At 37.8% G+C, this 20,140-nt stretch overlaps 1 protein-coding gene across 2 annotated transcripts in view; it reads right to left on the reverse strand.

Annotated features, from left to right (window-relative positions):
- gpc6b (glypican 6b) overlaps positions 1-20,140 on the reverse strand; it is a 71,297-nt gene that overhangs the window by 32,189 nt on the left and 18,968 nt on the right. For both annotated transcript variants that reach the window (XM_069702659.1, XM_069702657.1), the window contains exons 3-4: positions 14,100-14,491; positions 7,929-8,094 (exon numbers count right to left, since the gene is read on the reverse strand). In XM_069702659.1, the coding sequence (XP_069558760.1) occupies positions 7,929-8,094; positions 14,100-14,491 (558 nt within the window). The remainder of the gene's footprint in view (positions 1-7,928; positions 8,095-14,099; positions 14,492-20,140) is intronic.

Genomic DNA, 20,140 nt, shown 5'->3' on the forward strand with positions numbered 1-20,140 from the left:
TCCTCATAAAGGACTAAGCATTTTCTATGTAATGGTTACTGATTTCTCTGATCGTCAACACATTTCTTCATAAGCCTCTGTGCTAATGCTGAACTCTTCACCTTGCATCTGATGTGTGTCTAATAACACATCTGAAAATTGGAGCGCTTGAACTTAGCAGACAAAATTCCACCACAGGTCTTAATATTTAGTTTGATATCTCAGCTCCCCAGGAGCTGATAGGCAAAAAAGGAGGAATGAAGTTTAATTGAATTTGTAGACTTCTCATACGACAGGCCAGCATTATCTTCACTGCGTACGGGGTCCAATCTGTGATGTGATGCCCAAAGAAACTTAACGTCGTGTCAGATAAGTAAAATCCCATGTTCTTTTAGTGTTTTTCCTCTCACAGTGTGGTCTAAATTTCCATCCAGACAATAGATGCTTTTGAACAGCAGTGATTTACAACAACTGTGCGTAAAAGCCCTTTTACCCACACCTGTGGGTTTAATGGATTTATAATGATTGTCTGCTCTGTCTAATCATTGCGGCTTGTTTCAGCACCCACGGCGAAAAGGTTAAGAAAATCTGGCATCACTTTACGTGATGGTGCATTCATTAGACTTTATGAATTGTTGACTGTTTTCATCAAGTGTCATTCGGTCAATTGGGTCACTTTTAATACCTGATTTAGTTGAATTAATGTCCAACGCAGAGCATACGTCTGTCTGTGTCACTTTCCAATTACACTGCTAAAGCGGTTGTTGGTGGAAGGATTATGTATGCAACGGTGTTTAGTTTCTTTACGCACTTAAAACAACAGCATCTGAAACAAAGTGGATTAAAGTACACTTAATGACAACATTCATTAACTTTCAAAATTCAAAAACTGGACTTCTTCATGTTCATGACAGGTAATTTCATGGTTATGATCTTATTATGTCAGTTTAATTCACACCTTTTTAAGTAAAGTGTCGCCAGAAATCGAATGCTACGTTGTAAAAAAATTGCTAAATCCACAAAGATTTGCATTACACAAAAAGTCGGATAATGTAGTAAACAAAATTATTTATTGAAACTATCTGAAAGTGCCATTTTTAAAACACTAATGCAACAACCTATCTTAAGAAATTACTTCTGATTTTTATGCTGTGAGGATTCTTCCTGCTCGTACTGGCCATGAAATGATCCCGGAAAAAAAACACCCAGTAGAGGCAAATCCACAGTCTGTTGGAAGCAGAGACTTCCTGTTGTCCACACTGGTTGCCAGGCAACCAATTCTGGATAAGAAATAGGTCAACATACAATCACCTGTAAAACACCCCCCAAAATTTTTTTTTTACCTTTCCAGGTATTTTAGTGGTGTACGGAAGCAGAACTTACTATGGCTGGACAAAGAAAGTTGTTTTTCCTGTTTACGGTCTTCGTGCCAAACAAACTGGCCCATTTCAGCTTAACGCATCGGTGATAATAATCTAACAATACATATTTATTTTCTTAATACATTTTCTTGTTTATATTGAAATAATTTTATGTAAGCACCCTCTTTAATTTGAGACTTTTATTAGAATGGAGTTGTTTTATGAGTGTGACAGATACTGAAGTCTACAACGGTGCATCCACACACGATTTAATTATGTGTCTTCCAGTGTAGTTTCTCCCTGTCGCTCGCCCACTCATATGCTCTTTGTCTCTCTTTCTTTGTCAGATCACATGGAGACCTGGTTCCATCTTTGTTACGCAATTATAACATCGAATTCAATTGTATTCAGTAATAAAAAACCCTGTTCGTTAAAGGTAAGGTTGTCTGAGCTGCATTCTAGTGTGGAGGAAGGTCATCGACCATGTTGAATGAGTTGAGTTGACCCATTCAGAAAAGCTGCAAACGCATGTTTAACCTGTAACACTCTGGGGGTGTGAAAGGGCTTGGGTTAATTTTTTTTCTTTTAAATTCATGCTAATAAAAGCATAAAATTCAAAACCCTTGAGCATCACCGTGAACTATTTGTGGGGTCTGACTTTCCGCCATGGCCAGTCCACTCACAGCGTGTTAAAAAGTGTTTTTTGGTCAATATTTTATTCATGAGGAATTTTTTGTCGCCGCCTTGAATTTTAATAAACAGGTTATGGCTGGTTCCCGTTACCATGCAAAATAAATCACCTAATTAAAAAGAAATGAGCAGATACAATTGATGCAGATTGCTTCCAGTGTAGCAACACATCTCTCCAGAGAGAACAATGTGAGCACCAATCCAACAAGAAGAAAAGAAAAAAAAAGCTGTCAGAGCCAAACAGTTGACTTCAGACTGACTTTAGGCCAAATGAAGGTCTCTGTGAATATTGTGAGGGCGCAAGAATAAGAGCTCCATCACAGGTATGAGATACCCGTCAACACAAAAAATGATAATGACACGTGAGGTGTAAACTGCGGAGGACATTATTTATCACCGCTGCATGTGACTGATATTCAAAACGACCAGAGAGGTAAAAGACATGAATTTCTGCAGACAGCCTGATAAACAACATCAAAAATGGTTCAAAACAGCCTGTTTCAAAACATTATTCAAGAAAAATAATTACTAACCAGAAGACTTACACACACACACACACACACACACACACACACACACACACACACACACACGCACACACACGTAAATACTGTCAACGTGATGCAATCGTCCTAAAACAGATATCAGTGACCTATGCAGAAAGCATATTGATCTCCATGTCCCTGAGGACTTGGCGTGCGGGTCCTGATTACGCTTGCTCTGGTTCTCAGGTGCGGTAAACAGAATGACAGATGCTCATCAGTCATGCCATGTGTTAGTTAATTCATGCAATGAAAATCTAATTCCAGTCTTAATCTCATCAAATTAGACAAGGGGTGCCTTTTTAAAGTGTGTGTGTATATATGTGTGTTTATTATATATTATGATAAACGGTGTAGAGAGTAACATAAAAAAAAACAGTTTCTATAAAAATTCCACTATTTAAAGTGAGTTTAATACAACAAAGAATGCCAGTCTTTGTGTTACTGTTTAACACTACATCCTCTAGTTTAGCATCTTTGTCCATAATTAATGTACGGAGCAAGTCTTGTCTTTAGGAGCAGAATGGAGAGAGGTCAGCAAGGATTTGTCCTCAGTGGGAACCAATGGATTAGAGACTGGCTACTCAGCAGAGTCCGTTAAATCTACTGTATAATTTATTCAGATTTGATTTATTCAGTGTAACATTAAGGAAGAAATAAAAATTACAGTGACGTTCAAACTCCAGTTAGCTTATGTTTATTAACACAATAGGTCTTCTTTTAACTGCAGGCTAGATGAGCCCGTGTTTTTCATATCAATATTATTAATGGGATGACCCGAACTAAAGCTATATTAGTTCAGAAAACAGCATATTTTCAAGTTAATGTGAAATGACAACATTAGACCCACATATCTAAATTTGACATTGGATTTTTTGCCGCATACAATAAACTTGTGTTATAAATTACATTTCTTTGTCAAATTGTATTTGCTTGTCTAAATAATCTGTCGCTTAGGGGCAAGTAAAATAAGCATATGTGCAAGGACATTTGATCTAAGGTTGTTATTGGTGCATACTTAAAGATCTCCCTGATATACGTGTGCATACTTTCTGTCACATGAATACAAATGCAGAGGAATGATTTAGGGTGTACATTTATACAACATTATTAAAATACTGTCGTCAACAAAAAATTCATTATTTTCAGAGAAAGATGAACATCAAGGCAAAACTGAAATGAGACCAAAAAAAAAGAAACTTGATATAGTTATTTTTCCTCCCTCGTGAAAGGGGCAGAAACTGGTGAATAAATTCATTTCTAAACATTTCATATTGCTGAGGTATATATGGGAGTGCAGCTGTAGTTTCAGTTTGCCTCTGGCGATGCCACGATGGTCCCTTTCTGCCTCACACTTATACCGAGGATAAATATGGGTGAGGCCTTGGTTGTTCTGAACTGATGTCCTGTGTTTTTTTCATTCAGGTTTTGTCACGAGGTTGAATTTACTGAATCAAAAAGATGGGGGGGGGGGGGGATTGTTCCACACAGATTTCTCACTCTTTGGTTGGATTAGTTTTCATCTGCCCAATATCGTGTCTTCACTGGTCAGTGGAGCTGGAATAAAACGGGCTGAATGGATGCCACAACAATCAAGATGAATATCACAGTTTCGAGTCTGCACCATCTCTCTGCTGTTTTCCCCAATTTATTTCAAAGCTTTTTATGTTTGAGTAATAACCGCATTTGTAGAGCATGATTCATATTAGCATACTATTAGTCCGTATGGTGTTACAAATATTGTCTGTCTGTGCAGAATATAAAAAAGCCTTCTCGACAATTTAACACCAAAAGCCAAGTCAATACCTTTTCAGACTTCAAGCTAATTGAAAATCGTTCATCCTATAATGAGCATGAAATGTCACAGCCAAAAGATATAGAACCGGTATTTAATTTGCCACGGGGAACAATAATCCAATTGATTCGACCTCGGATGAAGACAGAATGAACATTGCTCCAGGATCAACGGCAGAAATGTAAAATCATGAGATTCAAGTGGAACTGTGTCCAAATTGTATTCCTATCAGTGGGATGAATGTAAACATTTCGAGTTGGGCTGAAAGGTCCAAAGGTTTTTATATAATCTTTCTTACTGACACCAATAATCTACAGTTTCTTGAACAATAACAATATTAAAATAGATTTTTGCAACTTTTGCATTATAGAAGCACAAGTGGGAAATCCCCTAAATAATATCTGATAGTTCATGGTAATGTCTTTAAATGTTTGGCTATATCTGACCAATAGTCCAAAACCCACAGGGACTCAATTTACAGTGACATTAAACATGAAAAGCAGCAAATTGCCAAACAATGACTGTTCTTTTGTTTAGCAAAACAAGCAAAACCCCTCGACTCAATTAATCACTAACACATTTTTTTTTCTTCTTTAAAGCACTTTCCATCTTGTTCTGGCAATGTTCAAATCATTACTGCATTAATATCATAGATACAAATAAAGCTGAATTTCATTACGTTTACATTTTTTTTGATGATAATAATAACTCAGATGACGAGAATGTAGAACGTGTAGTGCTGCAGATCTCACTGACAACCAACACGCTTCCGTCGAGCTCTGCACCTTTCACCCTCGTGGAGCTGCTAATTGTTTTGGTTCGCTAGTCCATGCAGTCCCAGTGGTTCTCACAAAGACTGTTATGGAACGCCTGTAACAAATTCACAAGCTGTTTGCACACCCTATTCCAAGTGTAAAATAACTCAGTGACAAACAAATAAGAAGCTGGTGAAAACATCATGCCAAAGACAAAAAAAAAAAAAGAACTTTTTCAGGAGCTGGAGCATAAAACAAGGGATCAAAGCGGAGCGAACACTAGAAAAACATCCATTAAGTGGACAGACAGACATTGGTTGTGGCTCAGATCACACACTTCTGTACACATAGATGTGGTAGACTCGTACGTTAGTACACTTAGTTGTATGGGGTGTGAATTTTGACAGGCTAGTGTTTGCAAATTGCACACCGCCGTTCACTTAACAGAAATTACATGCAAATACATCAGCCGCATATCTACCGGCCAATAAGAAATAAACATGGACGCGGTTGTGTACAACTTATATTCGTATAGTGCTGTGATCTGCAACCTCTGCAACCTCTGCAACCTCTGCAACCTCTGCATCCTCCTCAGCTCCTGCAGTTAGGAAATCGGTTGGTATTCTCTTGATTTCATCTACATAGACAGTGACAGTGTGGATGCACTGAAGCGCTGACAATAGCAAGTGTAAGTATAAATGTTAGTGATTTAAGACACAAGCAATTGCAATGTTGCACTGAATGGGCTTGTTGTCCCAGTATTATGAAGGCTGAGGATTTTTAGTTTCTGTTCTATGATGTACAGGTCTGTGCAAAACTTTTAAGCACGAGATGCTCAGATTCTTCTCCATCTCCCGATAGTCCCAAATAAATTCTGCAGCAGTAACAATGACCCCAAACATACATCCAGCTTCATAAAGCACTATTTTCAGTCACCAGAAGATCTCAGCATTAGTGAGTCAGTCTGCGATTACATAAAGGCAAAGTTTGGTCACACTAAATATTTGGGTTTTTCATATTCTACGATATAACTTTTAAAGCCACCCTCACTTTTCATTAAGTGCCGAACATTGTTTTTTTTCTGAATGAAACAGGTTGATCACTCAAAATTAAGCTTGGCTTGTGAGTACGAGTCTTCTGAGAATCTTCTGCGTTGCAATTCGATTAGTAGATGAAGAATGAGAGTTATAAAAATGTAATTTCAACCACTTTGTATGCACAAATCTTAGGCTACTACAACAAACAACCTAAGAGAGTTTAGCTTGTTGACCAATATCAAATTTATCTAGATAAATTTGTGTATAGCTCCACCCTGGCGTGCTGGGTCATTAAAAGCTATGTTGGCATTTTTCAAAAAGTAAAAAAAAAAATTGAAATATAAATGCACTACAAGAAGTAACATAGTAACTCGTGCAAGAACAAACCAATTCTGCTTCAATAAGCTCTAACTTCATAGTAGAAACTGCAACTCCCACGATTCAATTTCATTTTTGAGTGAAATTCAGTGTTGGAGTCGAGTCAGGTTTTCGCTGCCACAACTCTAGCTCAGACCTACAGGACAATTCTATCTATCTGACAGCAGCAATCATCTGCGGAAGGCATTCTATCAAATATTAAATAAATATATAAATATTGCATTTATATTTGTATTCTTTGTGTCTGAGCAGAACAAGTTTGCACTGAACTTTTCCTCGCAAAACTTGATGCTCCCTGCAGTGCACTTCTGCCCTATTACGAGTCACCATTTAGCACAGCAGGAGAGCAGAATCCCATGAATAAAATCTTTTCAGGCAGCAAATGTTAATAGAAGAATGACAAATAAAGCGGCTTCTTATCCGAGGGCCCAATGTGTACCAATGAAAGTGATGTTGTCAAAATATGATAACTACAGAGCGCCAGCTGTAACCTCTCTTAAAAGAGAAAGTCGAATTCTGCAACGTAACAGTGATTCCTGTAATCCTGCATACTTGCAAAGTTAACATTTTCCCCTCAGCTTTTTTTTTTTCTACATTTTTTTTTCACGTCAACAAAGTTTGAACAAAACCTTTGTGAAATGCTTCATTATAGAGTTACATAAAGTAACAACACAGTGGACGCAAAGAGAGAAAGAAGCCAAAGAGCAGATAAACTACTTGTAATTCAATTTCACTAATTGTGCAATTCAACCTTGTGCGGATTCAAATAACATAAATCTAAATATTAAATACAATAAATTGAGTTGTGTTTAAATGCTCAGTGCTGGATATGTTCCTTCTATGATATCATGTCAGCCATCCTTTGCTTCCATGACACATTACACCCACAATGCAATCGTTTTTCAACACTAAGCATAACAAAAAAAACACTGGGCTATATTTGTTATATTAAAACTGAATCCAATTGCTGTCACCCAATCAACACCCCAGTCTGCAGCTTTCTCCGTAAACTTCTTTCAGCTCATTATTATAGTTTGCTGATCCAAGCCAGGAAGCTTAAAAGATTATTCAACTCGTACTTTTTTCAGTCAATCAACTCATGTCACTTTCTGGACTGCAATTAAAATGCAACACTGCGTAAAGCAGCCAACAGTACTAGATATAAAGATAAAGGTGAAATGCAGGTTGGTGGTGAATCTACAAGTTTTCCATTATTGGAAGTGCTCGTGTTATGTAAAAGGCTTTCCGCATCCAATCATTTCAATTTAGCCAGATTCTAAAGACATACATCGAGACACGTGTACATAACAAAATATAATTATAATGATGGCAAATAACAAAAAAGCAGATTCCAGGTGAAAATGTCTGGAGAAATGTTTGAAAAGACTCACCAATGTACTGGTTCCACTCTGGATCCAGATCAGCTTGATTGGCCAGGCAGCCCTTCATGACATTCAGGCAGTAATTCCTACAGGACCTTACTGCTGGCATGCCCTGACAAAAGGGGCAGTACAGCATCTTTGTCAGCGCTCGAATACATACTGGAGTGCTGCTTACCTGCAAGGACATGGAGTGAGACAGGAGTCATTAGTATCGGTACACATTACGAGAAATCTTTGATAACTTTAATCGGATTCTGTCAATTAATAGTTACGTTAACTGATTGAAGATTTGAATGTTTGTCAGTTTACGTGTTAGATCTACTTTCTTCAACTTTGCCTGGATGCATCACAATTGGGGATTCTTAGATGTCCAAAGACAATTATTTGTCTAGTACCGCTGGAGAACTTTTGCAAAGTTTTATCAAAACACTCGTCAAAATAGTGATTCATAAATGTCAAACGAGCCGAAACAAATGCAATCACTACCTCTCACAATTTTATGAGCCCTGAGAAGAACACACAATTCAGCTTTTGTTTATTAACTGACACTTCAATGAAGTCAAATAGTTATTTGCCCACTCATCAGACCGAAATAGCTATCATTTATATCATATCATAAGCTTTATTCAAAGAGGTTGACTCAAGCTATAAACACACTTCAGGAAATACAAAGCCACAATTAATAAACAGCTTTAGACAAGATGAGCATAAATATCACTGACTGACAATCACATCACAACAAAGAAATTTTATGAATCGTGTTAGTAATCATATCACCATAAGTTTACCTACTTGCTTGCAAGAAAGAAAGCCTGCCTAAGCAATAATCTTTTATTGCAGGCAATGGGCCTTAAGCAGCACAACAACATTCAAATACATTACAGTGCTGCAGTGACTGGATGTAATGAGGTTGAAAGGTAATGAAGTGGGATATACGAGGCACCCTTGTTCACTTATGCTTCCCACTAGCTTTTGGTTTAAAATTGCTGACCACGAGATCTAACTCTTGAATTAAGCCTGTATTGGGTTTTTAGCACCAAAAAAAACAACAACAAAAAAAAGAAAACCTGGACTACAGATATTCAAAGTGCCTCTAAAACAGGCTTTTGTTAATAATTTAGGCTTTGGTGCAAAAGTTAGCACTTACACATGCACTGTATTGATTTAGAGATGCTTAAACAGAAAAAGGGCTAGAGCACCTTAGTACAGTATCACAGATCTGGTCTGGTCAGAACCCAAGGATTATTTTAGTAGGTGAAAGTTGATTTAATTAAATTCATAATGCATTTGAAGACAGTGAAAAACAACAACAAAATGATTCAGTTTAGCAATCAATTGTGGCATCAATGGGAGTTTTAGAATTTGTTGCTTTGTTAAAGCAAAGGCAGGTTGATCACAAAACTCAGGACGCTTTAAAGATGTTTTTCAAGACAATGTAATCACCATAAGTAAAATGTTACGATATCTGCAGATATACTTTTTGGGGTATTTTTAGGGGGAAGACAAATTAAAAGAAATTACAGCCTATTCCGGCAAGGTGGCACATTGTATTGTTAGCTTCAGCTAAAAGGGACTGCTAAGACGTCATCTTGCAGGAAGAAGGAGAACTCGTAAAAAGGAATATAACGCTTATCTTCCTTTACTGTCGAGGACGGCCACGTTCACATAATTCCACATAGTTGATTAAAACCAAGCATGCAGCTCCTTCACTCAGGCTATTCTTGAAAAAAGTCCTCAAGAACTTAAATGGAGATTTCAAAGACAGTGAATGTTGTTGTTGAATATAACAATCTTGTTTAATTAAAGAGGTCTTATTAAAGAGAAGGAACACGTCCGAGAAAAAAATTTACCGGAAGCAGCTGATTAGCACTTGCTTTGTTATATCAGGGTCATATTGGTGAACTAATACAAGTACAAAATCTTTTTCCATTTTGCCACATCTTAAATAGCAAAAAGAAACTTGGATGTGAGACCTATACTGAAATAGATTTTATTACATGGTGTCTAAAGAATGAGTGCAGCACTCAACATTCTTCTGCAAAGCTTTCACGCTGGTGCCCTGTTGAGATGTTTGAAATGAAAGCTCCAGCTAGTCACAGCTAATGGACTATTTTGTCTGTTGCATTACGCAACAACAAGCGCCTCGTTAAGCATCTTTCAGTCTGAAAACCTGTCTTTTCAGACCACATTTCTGACATGCTACACTAGCACTTAACCCCCTAACAATCCAGTAGAAATATCCTAAAATGCCTATTTAAGACATACCTACAATACTTTGAAACCTATTTTTGAACTGTTTGCAGTACATGCAAGTTTCTACTAGAAGGTAACACTCTGACGTTTTGTCCCCAACAGAGTCACTGTAGGTGCTACTGGCATAGTTGATGAACACTGATTTTCTTTCTCTAAAGAAATGTCAAGATGACTGTAGCTGGCCCGTTTAAGCTAGAAAACCTAATGGGAACACAGTATAAAGTCTAAACCTGGCCCAGACTCAAATATTATGACAAAGCCACAGAAAATGAATATTGTACACGTTTTTCTGAGGATATGTCCATTTGAAGAGATTTGCATATGAATACATAAAAGAGAACACATCAAATTATTTACAACACTACATATGAACAACATAAAGTTTGTATAATATCCATCGGGTATTGTTTTAATGATAAAAAGGTCTCATGTCCTTAATAAAGGAATAAAAACAGCACTCCAAGCACTCACTCTAAAATCTACGCAGTGAAAAAGCTACGATGACATGCAGCTCTCGTTGTGCGCAGGATGAATCCATTTATTGGAATTTGTTTTGGACAAATGATTATACTGTAAAGATGTAGGAAGAAGGGAAATTCATATCTCATATCCTTTTACTGTGCTTCATGTGAAAAAGAGGCATTGAGGCATGGACATGAGAAGCACCATGATGCCCTTTGTGACAGGCTAAGATGTTAGAACCACTAAAAGGCTTAATGGGCCGTACTTAAAGATCTCCAGCAGCAATCAAGCTTGTGGGTATTTAGTAGATCGCAGGTGTAAGCAGGAGCCTGACGAGCAACACTTTAAAAACAAGCAATCAAATCTCAAGTGCCCTAAAGTTTTTTTACAGTAAAATTAAAATAGTGGAGTCCATAACATGTATCCAACTTTCTGCTAAGAATCCCAGAATGCAACGCTTCACATTTTTAAAAATCACTCTAATGCAAATCTGCACTTGATGGTGATGACACAAGATGATTAGTAAGTGTCCAAAATTTTGATTTGCTGGTCATTAGTGAGTAAATTACTCCATCTCTATATGTAGTGAGAAGTGAATCCGTGAATAATTTCAGACACCATCGACACTACGTCACTTAACTTCCTTCTTTGCTCCCGAGATAATCAAAATGACCAATACAGGTCTCGTTTACTGTATCCTTCCAGCCAACGAGGAGGTGCAGTTAGCCCAGGAGGTAGTAGGCCCCACAAGCCCATATATTTGGGACGAAATGCATGAAGATAACCGCCTATTCCATCAGATAACAGTCAGATCAGATGAAAATAGTTCATTATTGTCAATTCTTTTGAAAGCTGAATTTTGTCTTAACTGCAATCTGTGAACAGACCAAGTGAGTCACAGTATGGTCAAGCCTGGAGGAGATAAAAAAAACATGGCTGACCTTCTCCAAGTTGGAAAATTAGAGAAGCGGCCTGATCTTGGTGATGTGTGTTAATGTTTGATGTGCCTTGACCTCCACTTCTCCCTTCACCCAGTGGTATGAATCCTAAATAGAGGAGTGGATGGATTTTTCTGCAGAGTCAAACACTTAGTGGAGGCTGAAATACGCGTTCCCTGACTAACAGACAACACCTCACACATCAGCTCGCAGACTACTGCCATCACATATAAACTTAATAACTTAATATTTGTAAAATGCAGTAGAACAAAGCACACAGAAAATGGTTTACTGCAGATTTAGAGGTCATGAAGAGAAATACTCATTGTTATTACTTCTTGCATTATTACTTTTAGCAGGCTATTAGTATCAGTGATAGTCCCTGATTCATTAACCATTTACTTCATCCATTTCTTATCATAAATAATGTGGTGTTTCAAACCAACATATGATATTGAAGATATTTTCATCAGTTAAAAATAATCTGATGCCCCTCCACATTTGAATAACTTTACAAAAATAAAGTATAGTCTCACTCCTTTCCTCACCTTTGGAGTTTGATGAAAGTTCTCAGAATAATGATTTAAAAAAAAAAGCTGTAGTTGCAAAAGAAATGAAAGTGAATTTGAAATAAAATCCAATCAACAGGTTTTCCTTTTCTTTTTATCTTTCCCTAAAAAATTTAAATAAAAAAAATAAACCTTACAGACGAACAGTCTGAAGATTTTATCCTTCGGGTGAACCTCTCTTCAGACTTTATGGAGTCAGCAACAAGATATTTTTTGCAATTACAACCTGATTGCATACAAATATAAATTCACTTATCTGGCTGATTAAATGAAATAAATTTATATCATACAGTGAAATATTATAAACCTATTATACATTTTACATAATGGATGCAGCCCATTAACGGTCACCATGACTTTCACATAAACACAGAACAAACACAGCAGGTTAATTACATGTTGTCGACAACAGACTGCAGTCAATACTTTCGGATAACAAAATACTCATTTTAGTTTCATGTATGAGAATTTAACACTCTAACGATCAATAAATACCAAGATGATTATAAGATTTTATTGTATTTACTTTATCACTTTTTAATTTGTTATTATTACGATTGTTTTATCTTTTTATTTTACACAGATGTGTTGTTTCGGTAATGACTGGCACAAGTGTGAGCTGTGTTCGTGATATCCAGACGCAAGTTCATGCTTCCTCAAAGCTCTGCTGGATTTTGTTTCTTAAGCTTTGTAAAGAAATAAAAGTACTACATCACTTACTTTAATTTTATATACTGTATGGAATAGCAGCTATAAGTGTGGCTGTCACATCTTAAAAGGCGCTGTGAAACTGACACCTCTTGCTGGGTGTCTGCTTTCATTATGCTTACACCCAATCTCTCATGATGAGTTTATAGCCAAGGGATCAAAGGGCTGCAGTCCCAGACACATGACCTGGATCTCAGGTCCCACTGAAATGTCAAGAGGTAAAGCTGGGACATGCTGGCGTGTAATAAATGCGAGGTGTAACTCAGTAAACGCAGACTAACAACACATCCTCTGTGGCTGCTCCTAAATGAGGCTCCCCACTACTACTGGTGAGGGGGCGAATGAAAGTGAAGGGAACATGTTTTTAAAGTTCAACGACTGCACTATGGTCGGGACTAACAGAAAATGAAAGGTGGATTTCTTGAAGAACAGCAGCGTTGACGCCTCCTCTTTCTCTCCCCTCCGATGTTTGATGTCACCGTATTGGCTACAGTGGCTCTCAAATACTTATAATATTATTGATAATCAAATCTATATATGTTATCCGTATTGTAGAAGAAATAAACAGTGTAGCTGAGGATTTGCAGAGTACTGAATCAGTGCTTCTCTCAACCCAAAGACGGTGTGTTGAAGTAACCTTGTTGTTGTTGTGGATGACTAAGTCCAAGCCTTAGCCTTTTCTTTAATCTTACTTTGTACATGATCAAAACTACACACACTCCCAGGGCAGTATGATATACTGCAGAAGCTGCATTACGATTACATTAAATCAAACAGAATACTAAGGCAACCGCATGATTAATGGTGTCTGTACAGGGGCTGAACAAATATTAGGCAAGAGAGCAATAAACAGCGGTGGCAGAACTATTCTCTCCTTTTTTCATTCTCCGGGCATTTCTTTTGAGCAACCCACAAACCCTTTGGCAATGTTTCGTAGGCGCCTGAAAAAGATGCCTTGAGCCCCAAATTTCCTGAAGACATGCACCGAGAGAACCCACATTAGTCAGAAAGGGAGAGACTTGTTCATATGAAAACTAGGGGGAAATGTGGGCTTATTGAAGAAACGCAACCAAACAAGACCTTGGGCTTGTTCAGATTTGTTCAGGCTGCAGTTTTAGGTCTTAATTTCATCTGAGGTCAAATGCTTCATATTTTAGAGAATCAGAAAGTTTGTGCAGTAACAAAAACAAGCAGTTGATTTGTATTTCTTTTTATCAACCACTTAAATTTTTACTGAAGGGAACATTTACCTTCGACACTCTCTGGGCCACCTCCCGGCCAACAGACAGCCCCTGGACAAATGTGCGTGCAGCGATGAATGCGCGGGTAACCTGAGCCTTGAGCTTCCTGGGCACGTCTCCAAAGGGCTTGAGCTGGTCGGTGTACTTACTGATACACTCCAGATAGTCCTCAGTGATCACATACTGGGAGTTGAGCAACGTGAACATACGCTCCAGCAACCGAGACCAAAAGTCATTAAGCATCTCCTCCAGGTTAACGTTCCCTCCTGTGTAGTAGCGCTTCAGCTCAGCGAACAGGTTCTCAAAGACCTCTGAGTTCTGCATGTAAGGCTTGCCGTAAGTCCTCACAAACATCTCATTCAGTGATCGCTCTGTGTTCTCCAGCAGCTCCAGGAAGAATTCTGGGTTAAAAAAAAAAAAGAGAAACAGCATTAATCATTGTCTGATCTCCTTTCATGTGCGACCGTTTTGATTCTTCTGTACACGGCGTACATGCAGTAGATATGCTTTGATTAGATGCACTGGGAACCTTCCCTACATTTATGATTAAAATACAGCAAAATTACATTAGATGTGTCTGATTGCAGCATTGAACGCTACTTAAAAAATATGCCTGCTTGATTGCAGTGCCGACTGCAACAACAACAAAAATACCAAAATAGGAAATCAATCAGAACATCTGATGTTGATTCATTTTGAGGAGACTTCTAAGCGTTGTTGGTTTTTAATTTCCAGTAAACTACTTTTGACATGGCAATGGGAGCTTTCCTCATATATTTCTGGAAAGCAATAAGTTCTGTGTTTACAGTGCAAGAGGTCTGTATGTGTCACATTTAAACTCCAAATACCTCCCTGTGCCTTGATAGGAAGGATATATATTGCTGAATGATTTCTTGATGATTTTTTTGCTGAGTATTTCCCCTTCTGCTGGAAGCATAGTGTAAGGCTGTCAGATGAAGTGTAATAAATGACCCTTTAGGATGAGTGTGTTTGCACAATAGTGTTTGTCTGTCGGGTTTGCAGCTACTCTGCATTCTCCTTTTTAGGGCACCACTTGTTTCTGACTCATGACCTCTATGACTCACCAGTATTGGGATGAAATGATAATGTTTCAGACCATCTGCTATCCATAATTATACTGCTGCCGTTCAAGGGCCAAGATTTAAATTTTAATAGGCCTCAAAACTCGTGCATTTAACTGCAAAGACTGGTGAGTCTTCAGTCTCATAAAGGATAGTGGAGTATTACAGCAAGTCTTTTATATTCCAAAGTTAATATGTTTTATAGGGTAATATATGCAATTAACAGCAGCATGAATTAATTCAAAACTTTATTAAAAAAAATTTGCACCTTGGCAGTAGCAGAAAGAGTTGCATCCACAATATAAATATTTTAACACCTTAAAATGTATATGACCAAACACTAAGCAGATATGCACGTTTTTAAACTATGTCTCAGGACAAATGAATTATTCCTTTCTGTTCTGTGTTTTATCATCATTGTCATTTGATTCCCTATTAATATGAAAATGTTGATTAGTGTTCCTTTGAGAACCTTAGTTTCAAGGAGGTACGAGCTGGTGCAAGAGGAACGACGTGAGGTGTGGACAAAGCCAGCAGCAGCAATACTCCCGAAGGTGCAGGGATAATTAAAAAGACTCATCTATGTGGGTTGTCACGGTAACATCATGTAAGCAATTGAAACAGTGAACTCTGTGACTACTCGTGTTTTATCTCAGTCGAGTTATAGACTATAAGTACTACACCAGTAAATCTACAGTAACTGTGACCTTTACATCTTACAGTGAGCATGTTCTCAAAGCATTTCATGGGAGCGAGGTCACATCTGGCCCCTCCGAGCCGTGCACATTACAGTCACTTATCAGAATGGCCCAGACAAAAGTGTAATGGATTTGAAGTGGTCATTAGTTCTTGGCAATGCAGGTGAAATGACAGATTACAGCAGTAGAGAAACAAAATGGCACGAATCTCCACGAAGGCACACAAAGTCACATCTTATGGAAAGAGCTGCCCGTGTTGCATGTTCCTCCAGAAAATAAAATAAAATGCCTCATTTGCAAGTTGCAGCAAACACAACATGTTATTTTGCAATACAATACATGATTGAGACAAATGTATTTTTAGCTACAACCAGCAGCTAATATAACGGACTTGACATTAGCTTGGAGGGTTGGTTCTGATCCTGCATAAATCTTCTCAGTCAGAAACTGCCTCTGATTTATCACATGCCACATACTTATAAAAGACTTGCTTTTTTCTATTTTTATCACAATTAATTATGGCTCAATATCCTGTCTGGTACCATTAACTGTAATACTTCTTCTGGAGATCTGATGAAATCAGCATAATTGGCACACACTTTTCTGCTTACCAGAGGAGAATATGATTTTTTTAATTTTTTTTTATTACATATTACTATCTTTTATTAGTACATATAATATGGAGGCCAAAGTACTTTTCAGTATTCTTGAGACTATAAATGAAATGACTGCAGTGAACAGTTTAAATGCAAAGCTTCAAGCTCCAGTGAATTGTTGCGATATGCAAACTAATTAATGATTCAAAACCATTTTTTTTTAAAAGGTGAATTTTAGAAAAAAGAAATTCAAGCCATTTTCAGTTGAGATATTGAACATATATCTCAACTGTAACCAGTGTAATTATACAGCGAACAGTATATTCAATATAAGCTCTGTTTTGGAGTGATTAATAACTACATTATGGATGGCCTCAGTAATCCAGTAACTGCAATATTATGTTAAAAAAAGACATCATAATCTAATTGGTGAAAATTCATGCGTCAGATCATAGTCTACAATAAAAAATGTTGTGATATGTTGGAGACTAAAAATGATCAGGAAAGCTTACATGAATCCAAGATATATTGTGGTAATTAAGACGTATATCCGAATGAATTGTTGCAAGAGCTGCAAATGGAGGATAACGATGCTGAAATGCTAGACAGCAATGACTCCAATACTCCCAACTTAAAGAGTTCATTACATTTTGCTGATAAAGCTCAGCTTGGCTCCCAACTCCTCACTGTGTGCAGAGAGCTGCAGAGGTTACACATAGCCATTCTCTCTGTGATTAAAATAAAGCCTCTGTTTCTGTGCTCCTGCAGAAAACCTACTGATGCTGGTCTCCTGTAGATGTCGGAGATGTCAGTCTACTCCAACAATCTTGGAACACAACATTGCTATTTAACATTTTTGAGCGAGATGATGGAAAAGGCGAGATAAGTGAATTTAATTTGTAGGCAGACCACAGCTTCTGGAGATAACTGAGATGATGACGTCAACTTGATCTAGTCCCCAATGTAACCCCTCGCCAATTTGTCCCAACAGAGATCTGTGTGATAATCTTAATACATTTTCAGTTGTTTTCTTTATAAAAAAAAAAACAAAAACATGCAGTTTATGTTTTTTTTATTTGCCTTGTGTTAAACGCGGGTAATGAAATAATTGCAGAATTGTGAGCGGAGGTTCAGGTGATAATCATTTGGCTGTAACTTTAGGGGCAGCCCAACCTGGGAGTAGCTCTGGTTCAGAAGACTACTTTGGGGAAGATTAATGCCCATGGACAACCCTTTTGCTGAAAAAAAAAACCAACCAAGAAACTGCTCAACATTGCATTCTACAGATAAAGATTTTATATTTGCATTCATTCTTGCAAATTACAAATTCCATCAGGCGCTAACCAAAACAGAGCAGCATTTATATACAAGGCCACAGACCAATAAAATGGAACTGCATGAGCCAAATAAATTCAATACAAGTTTTTTTCTGATCGTTTGTCAAACGTCTCCTATGTAAAACACATTCCCGCAAGCGACACATTGTCAAAGCTACCTGTAATTTATCAGTGAAACTACCATGAGCAAACTTGCAAAAATAACATGATTTGTTGGCTCTCATGCAGCAGAGTAAACAGCTGTTATCTCCAGCAGAGCAATACGTGTTGTTTCCTACAAGACTATAGCCAGTCAAAGAAGGAGCACATCTCCCACTTTGTGATTACTGAAACTGCATAATGTAACATACACAGATGGGTATTCAGCCTGCTCAAGCTATCACGCCTGCACATGAAACTAGCAATTTTGCTGCACTAGAAATTCTGCCTGTCAATCATGAGCTGGTTCATTGATTGGTCTGACAGGAAGTGCCTGTCGACAGAGAGCTGCTCCGAGTGCTTTGCTACAGAAGAGAACATGACAGGTTGACCTTTTAAGTCTCCATTTCATTTTGTTAATTCCTGTGGCCAACCTACTGTGAGTCACACAGTGGCAGTCAAAAGCACAGGCATTCAATGTAAAATCAGAGCTGGTGAATAATACAAGTAAATAGTATACTGTGAGTCAGGAGGAATATATCCTACAAATAAGGTCTAATGTAATGAAATATAGTGGGATTCTATTCAAAAACTATCATATTCAGCTGTAAAAAAAAAAAAAAAATAGTTAGCATGGTAAATGTTAACTGGAGTTAAAAACTTTTGTATTTCTAAAACCATTATCTATCTATCTAAACAGAAGTGTACTCCCAGACATCTCCATGTAAAAGTCCCATTGTGTACAGTGATACTGTGGCATTTCTGTCTGAATCCTACACAGGTCTCTGACTGGATGGTCCAACAGGACTTCTTAACTAAAGAAGGACTTTGCTGAACAAGCATGCCCTTTTCAACACCACCCAGCTTCACATTCATCTAGTCACACACATCTGCACCTGGTAAGTGGCCAGCAAAGTACTTTCTTCTGTATGGTTGGACGCCTTCAGGAAGTAATTTTGGGTTAAGTGCTTTGCTTAAGGGCACCTCGGTAATGATTGCCGAGGAAGGAGGGAAATTAGCTTAAATATTTTTACATATAATTGTAAAAGAAATTCAACAGTTTTTCAACAATACACCTGACACCAATTGTTGGCAATAAAAGTGAGCGATATAAGATCAATGGCAGAGGTGGACCACATTAATATTCTGCAAGGCTACCCAGCACCACGGTGTTTGTGGTCAGGAAGGCCAACAATTGATTAACAATTACAAACCCTGCCTTCGTCTTTAATGAGGGCGGTAGAAAATAATTCTCTGCCAGCCACCATTTTGTGTACTTTCTCTGAGCAGTTGTTTCCTGTGCTTTTTGGTATAAGTACAGTAATGAAAAACATAATAAATAAGCTAATTTTTCACTTAAAAGCAGCAAACGTGGCTCCATGTTTGGAATCGATTTTTCAGATGATGCTATTTCTCTCTTGGACTCGTACAACTCTACTGTGCCCTGTGAGTAGTTGTGGATATTTCTGCTCGGATGTGTCTTGGCAGAGTCGAGACTGTGCCCTCTAACTGTGACACATAGGCTGTGGTGTCAGGAATGTGTGGGATGCCCAGCAAGTATAACCTACAGTAACACTCACAGTCTGCATAAAGAGAAAACAACATACACATACTCCGACTCTGTGTAGGTGGGACTCCGCAGCCGGGTGCAAAATAGATGGTAAAGGGCATAAAAGAGAGCTAATAGCTTTGTATTGTTTATATCTCTAACTATGTGTTCACTATCAAGGCTATCACATTTATTTTGGTAACATTGCTTCATCACAAAACGCTATTGTATTTCCACTTTCCCAAACTGGTTGTCAGTGGAGAAACTCATCAGACACAGTCTCCTCCATAAAACCTGCAGATTTCATCTGTTTTGGCTCTAATGAAATTATAGAGAGTGGCACCAAACCCCAAGAGATAAAGGGGTGCCTGGGTTCATGCATCTAAGTGCTGCTGGACAAACCTCATTTCCCTCATTACTGGAGCTACCCATGCTATTTATTAACTTGATAGCGACTGATCAAAATAACATTTATTTATTTATGCCTGCTTCCAGGAATCACATGTGGGTTGAAGAGGTGTATATTCCTGGAAAAAAACAGACAGACATCACCCAGGCATTGTGACATTGAGTTTCTGGGCAATGGGCAATCATCTGAGAGTTGCAAGCTGTAACCTAATAGCGTTTGTTTCATATAATATGTTGAATAG

The sequence above is a fragment of the Brachyistius frenatus genome, unplaced genomic scaffold (assembly GCF_029030835.1).
Source record: "Brachyistius frenatus isolate BFR_SWC_R1_liver_20210118 unplaced genomic scaffold, ASM2903083v1 Contig_42, whole genome shotgun sequence".
NCBI classification, from domain to species: Eukaryota; Metazoa; Chordata; class Actinopteri; family Embiotocidae; genus Brachyistius; species Brachyistius frenatus.